This window comes from Psammomys obesus, unplaced genomic scaffold (assembly GCF_907164565.1).
Source record: "Psammomys obesus unplaced genomic scaffold, mPsaObe1.curated_primary_1811, whole genome shotgun sequence".
NCBI classification, from domain to species: domain Eukaryota; kingdom Metazoa; phylum Chordata; class Mammalia; order Rodentia; family Muridae; genus Psammomys; species Psammomys obesus.
The window spans coordinates 3,365,137-3,371,136 of NW_026590061.1; the positions used below are offsets into that span (position 1 = coordinate 3,365,137).

At 46.1% G+C, this 6,000-nt stretch overlaps 1 protein-coding gene across 7 annotated transcripts in view; it reads left to right on the forward strand.

The window, feature by feature from the left end:
- Dnai7 (dynein axonemal intermediate chain 7) overlaps nt 1-6,000 on the forward strand; it is a 39,928-nt gene that overhangs the window by 7,331 nt on the left and 26,597 nt on the right. For 6 of the 7 annotated variants that reach the window (XM_055605563.1, XM_055605562.1, XM_055605558.1 and 3 more), the window contains 3 exons: nt 462-543; nt 2,917-3,008; nt 5,084-5,185. In XM_055605563.1, coding sequence (XP_055461538.1) covers nt 462-543; nt 2,917-3,008; nt 5,084-5,185 — 276 coding nt within the window. Of the gene's footprint in view, nt 1-461; nt 544-2,916; nt 3,009-3,270; nt 3,316-5,083; nt 5,186-6,000 lie in introns of those variants that run through there. The other variant, XM_055605564.1, reaches the window with a different exon arrangement.

Sequence of the window (6,000 nt, forward strand, 5' to 3'; positions counted from 1 at the left end):
TACAAATTGGAAGTTCAAGGGTTATGTGTAATGCTTTATATTATTGTTTTTCTTGTTTATTTTGAGACTTATCCGTGTAGTGCCCAGAGTCTATGCTGGCACCAGTTAGCTATCTTGCATATTGAATTGATGTACATTAAAATTGGCTTCATAAAATCCGAAATTATTTTTCTAATTGCTATTTTAAATTTATATTTTAAATGTATGTGTCTGAATGCATGCCTGTGTGATTTTGTGTGCACCATGGGTGCCCCAAGAGGCCAGAGGAGGGCATTTAATCCCCTGAGGCTGAAGTTACAGATGTAAGCTGCCTGACATGGGTCATGGGAAGAGCAGTACGCGCTCTTAACTGCTGAGCTGGACTTTGTCTCCAGTGGCATCTAATTGCTGTTTGAAGGGAGGTGTCTAGAGTAGCTGAGGAGTGTGCTGACAGCCTGTTTAACACTGTGGTCTTTGTTAAGCCTGGTGGTAAGAAAAAGATCAGCAAAGCGGAGCAACTGCGCCTGCTGCAGGAGGAGGAGGAGAGACGCCTGAAGGAGGCAGGTACTGAACGCCTGCCCGGACCTCGCAGCCCAGAACATTAGCCACTTGATGGCAGCCGTGCAGGTTTCCACAGGCACGGATTTTGTCAAGGACTCCTAGAGTGCACTCACAAAGACACAGGTACCTCCGAATGTGCACCAGAGTGTGGCCAGATAGAGCCCAGAGCTCAGCATAATCCCTTTCTGACAAACAGCTGATCTTTTGATATTTTACCCCACACAATATTTGGGCTGTATTGACATTAACAAAAACAATCATTGCTTATCAGAAATTCAAATTCAGCTGATCAGCCCATGTTTTTAGGTGCTGATATTGTCAGGCCTGCCATGTTTATAATATACTAATGAAAACGGGGACATTGGTGCCGATTGTGTGGTAAGAATTCTGAACCTAAAATTTATTAAGGATGGGAGGTACATACTAGCAAAAGCTACATACAACAGCTTGCCTTCTTTTTAAACCCTGAGGTTTTCTTTAAGATTTATGCTGTTTATTTTTTGTTATGTCGTGTGTGTGTGAACGTGGGTATGCACAGTGATTTCGGGTGCCCATGGGGTCAGAGGTGTTGGGTTCATCTGGAGCTTACAGGCAGTTGTGGGCTGCATGATGTGGATGCTGGGAACTAAACTTGGGTCCTCTGCAAGGGCAGCCCATGCTCTTAACTCCTGAGCTCAGCTTTCCGATGTTAACAATATCTATTTGCTAGTTAAACTAGAAATCCCATTCAAATTAAATAATGATAAATGTATTGGCCAATTAAAATGCTAGAGAGTGGTTTTTAAAGTCTGCATGCTCCTGGTGGTTAAGACTCTTAGAATCCAGTGTTTGTAGATTTATATTCAGGCTTTTCTTTTAAAGGCTCTGTTGACCTTAATGTATACTTTGTCTTTTGTAAATAATAAAGCACATTCTCTCTCTCTCTTTTTTTGTCTTTTAAAAGTACTTTAGCACATTTATTTTTTTCTTTATTAATTACACTTTATTCACTTTGTATCCCCCCTGTGGTTCTCTCCCTCCTCCTGTCCCAATCCCTCCCTTCTTCCACCCTCTGCATGCATGCCCCTTCCCAAGTCCACTGATAGGGGAGGACTTCTTTTCCTTCCTTCTGATCCTAGTCAATTAGGTTTCAAGGACAATGCATGGAGATAACCTAAGACCCCTGCACAGATGTAGCCCATGGCAGTTCAGTATCCAAGTGGGTTCCACTGTAATAGGAACAGGGACTGTCTCTGACATGAACTGATTGGCCTGCTCTTTGATTACCTCCCCCTGAGGGGGAAGCAGCATGACCAGGCCACAGAAGAAGCACATTCTCTTGATTGCTAACTGATTTTATAGATGTGTTTATTTACTGGGACGTTCATACTTTCCCATGCATGTGGAAGTCAGAAGACAACGTGTAGGAGTCTTTTCCTTTCACGCATAGGATCCAGAAATCAAGCTTGAGCCATCAGATGGCTTGGCGCCAAGTGCCTTTGCCATCTGAGCCATCCTGTTGGCCTTTATAAGTCCTTTTTAAATGACTAAAAATACAGTACCAGGAGCTTGGGTTTATCTCATGTCCGTCAACATATATTTCATGTATTTCAACACTTTGTTTTAGGTGTTTTTATTTATGTGATGAGTGTTTGCCTGCATGTATGTCTGTGCTCCACATGCATGCAGTGCCTGAGGAGGCCAGAAGAGGGTGTTGGATGCCCTGGAACTGGAATTATAGATGGTTGTGAGCTGCAATGTGGGTGCTGGGAATTGAACCCAGGACCTCTGCAAGAGCAGACAGTGCCCTTAACCACTGAGCCACCTCACTAGAGTTGATATTTAGTATTTTATTTTAAATAGTTTGAGCAGGAGAAGCTTAAGGTAATAGTTTTCTGACAGTGTTGACACCAGTTATAGACTTTTGAAAATCTAATTTCCCCTTAATCAACCATGATAGAGCTGCTATGTGGCTTAAATTCATTATTGAATTGCTATTATTTTACATTTATTTTAATTCTCTCTTTCTCTCTCTCTCTCTCTCCTTGTCTCCTTCCCTCCCTCCTCTCTCTCTCTCTGGTGTATCTGTGTGTATGGACCATTGTGGACCTCCTTGTTATGAGACACTGAGTCATGTCCTCTCTTCTCAGTTGGTGGATATTCATTGTGCACAGAACTGCTCTCAAAAGTATATCTTCATACAAGTATATAATGTATTTGACTCATGAAATTCTTGGCTGGAATGTGAGCACTTTTCTCATCTCTGCCACAGAGTCCAGGCTGTGACCCTCATTAAAGGTTATACTCTGTGTTGGAAATACTCCGAGCAGCCTCAAGAGTCTAAAACACTGTGGTTGAACCCTACAGTTAGTTCTTGATTTCTTTTTGGTTCTTCAGAGGAGGCTCGAGTGAGATTTGAAAAAGAAGAACAGGAAAGGCTAGAGCAACAACGGATAGAAACAGAGAAATGGCGTCGGCTGGAAGAGAAAGTAAATAATGTGCTCGCGGTGCTGCCGTCTGCAGCTGCAGCCGGCCCGTGTGCCCCGCCTCTCCCCGTGTGCCCCGCCCCTCCGCGGCCCCGCCCCTCAGCGGCCCCGCCCCTCCCCGTGTGCCCCGCCCTGCCGCAGCCCCGCCCCTCCCCGTGTGCCCCGCCCTGCCGCAGCCCCGCCCTTCCCCGTGTGCCCCGCCCTTCCCCGTGTGCCCCGCCCTTCCGCAGCCCCGCCCTTCCCCGTGTGCCCCGCCCTTCCGCAGCTGTGAATGTGGGACATCGCCTCTTGCACGTTTTCAGTTAGGGAAGTAAGTGTCTTCATTGATTTAAACAAAACAAAACAAACCAGGGGCTCTATCTGCAGTTCTGGCTGTTCTGGAACTCTGTGTAGACCGAATGGCCTCAAACTCATAGAGATATGCCGCAAGTGCTGGGACGAAAGGCATGTGCCACCATATCTGGCTGCATTGCTCATGTTTTTAAAAATCTCTTGAGCATCTAGATTAACAGAAGACACCTGGGTTCTCAAGGTAATGTCAGCATTTTGTTTGTTTCAACAGATGCATATGAGAAAAAGCTCACCTTGCACAGATAGATGATGGAGTAGGGGGGTGGGAGGGGAGATGAAACAGGGCCAGGAGATGGCTCAGATGGCAAAGTATAAATGCATGAGGTCTTAGCTCTACATGAAAATCTAGCTGTACTGGCTGCCTAGAGCTCCAGCTCTGGGAGCAGATACTGGTGGATCCCTGAAGCTCATGGCCAGCACATGTCCTGGCATGTGCGATGGGAAAACATCTTGCTAGCTTTTCAGACCATTGTGGTGTTCTTGGGTACTGCCTAAACTACACAAATGGTGGAGGCTGCTGCTTCCTTTTTGTGACAGGTGTGCTGTGTTGCTGAAGCTAGGATCAAAGTTCAATCTCAGGTGGTCCTCCTGCGTCAGCCTCCTGAGTAGCTGGGACCACAGGCACATGCCACCCTCTAAAGCTTAGCGAGTGATCTTCTGATGTGGAATCTGTGGAACTGGTGGGCACACGTTACTACCCCTGAGCAACCAGGCATTGCTCTGTAACACCCTGCATTGTTTTCTTAGAATGTGCGGGGTCAGTGACTGACTTACCTCCAAACAAAGTGTCTTGTTCTCTGTCAGAACATCACGCGTGTATGAGGTGTGGTGGCACAGGCCTTTAACCCCAGCATTTGGGAGGAACAGGTAGCCTAGTTTTCATAGCAAGTCCCAGGCCAGCACAGGCTACATAGCAGACCCCATCTCAAAGAAAAACAACATGGTGGCATATTCCTTTAATCCCAGCACGTGGGAGACAGAGATGGGTAAATCTCTGTGAGTTTGAGGCTAGCCTGGTCTACAAAGCGAGTTCCAGGACAGCCAGGACTACACACAGAAACTCAGGTTCCATGAATGAATAAAGAGAGAGAAAACAATACCACCTATGTTAGTGTCCTTGCCAATCAAACCAGATTTTTTTTTAAGACTGCATGCATGTTCATCACATGCAGTCTTTACCAAAATTTTTGCTTGATGCTGAGCTATATCATTCCAAACATACATTTTGATTTCTGTTCTTGGCCTGTTGTGTTTAGTTCATACATTTTTGAGAGCATGTCCACCAACTCGCTCAAACAATCCCTCAGGTGATTGCTTGGACACTGTTGCCTTTGATGTGTATCAGAGCTTACTGCCGTCTTCCCATTGTATCACACAAAGCATAAAAAGTTGGATTCTTGGGGTTAGGATTTGGCAGGGCGAATACTGCCCTCTGCTCATCAGGATGTTCTTGTGTGCAGCCCCCATGCCCAGCTAGTGCAGTATGGGACCGTTGCTCTGATTCACACTAGGACACCTCGAGTCGGATCATCTTGTGTCACAGCAGCAAATGGTGTCTCACAGATTGGCCTTCAGGCGTAAGAGCCCACTTGGAGGCTACAGCTCAGTATTAGCAGCTGAATCCAATCCAACACTGTGTATAGTGGAGCTCTGTGTTCAGCCACATGAATCTTACATACTCCCGTGAGACACGGAAGGGCACTCAACGCAGCCCCTGTCTGTGGCAGGATCTCAAAAGAAGAAAACAGGAATTGGAAGAGCTTTCATTCCTAGAGGACTGCTTTCCTGAAGCAGAGAAACTGAAACGGGAAACCAGAGCGCTGGCTCAGGTGAGGGCTGGCTGGGCTGAGGGCTGAGGGCTGAGGGCTGAGGGCTGAGGGCTGAGGGCTGAAGGCTGAAGGCTGGCTTGGGTGAAGGCTGGCTTGAGTGAGGTGCTTCCTTTCCTCTCTTTAGCTCATACTTTTGGAATCATGAGGGAACTATAGTCTGGTGCTAATTTTTATCTTGGGAAACTTTATTAAGAAAAAATTTCAGCTGGTATGGTGGCTTAGTGGTAAAAGCGTGAGCTGTTCTTGGAGAGAACTGAGCCCAGTTCCTAGCATCCACTACCACAGGCTCATAATCACCTGTTACTGCAGCTCCAGGGGCTTCTTTTGCCCTCTTCCGGGCTCTGAACACACTGCATCCACAGAAAGACATAAATACAAATAAATCTAAAAATCCCTTATTTGACAAGTATATAGTTCAGGCAAAATACATTGATACGCTTATAGAAAGCAGTTAGTAAAGAGACACTTGGAGTGTTTGTACCCCTTCACCCTTCATTCTTGGAATCTTATGAGCTCATTTTAGTGGACTTCAGTGTATCCCACTTTACATATATGTAACTGAGAGGGGTGTGCGAACCCTGCCTCAGATGTATCTCTCGGCGCCATTTTCTCGGTGGGTGGGGCTTACGTCATGTCTGAGCACACACATCTGTGTGTCGTTCCCCCAGCTGTGATTGTTATGACACGTTTAAAAATATACCACGTATATGACAGATTTGATATGAAAGATACTTATCTGGGGGAAGGGAAGCAGAAGACAGTTAGGACCTGAGTGAGCTGTGGGGAGAGAGAGAAAGGGATGGGGAGGATGCCTT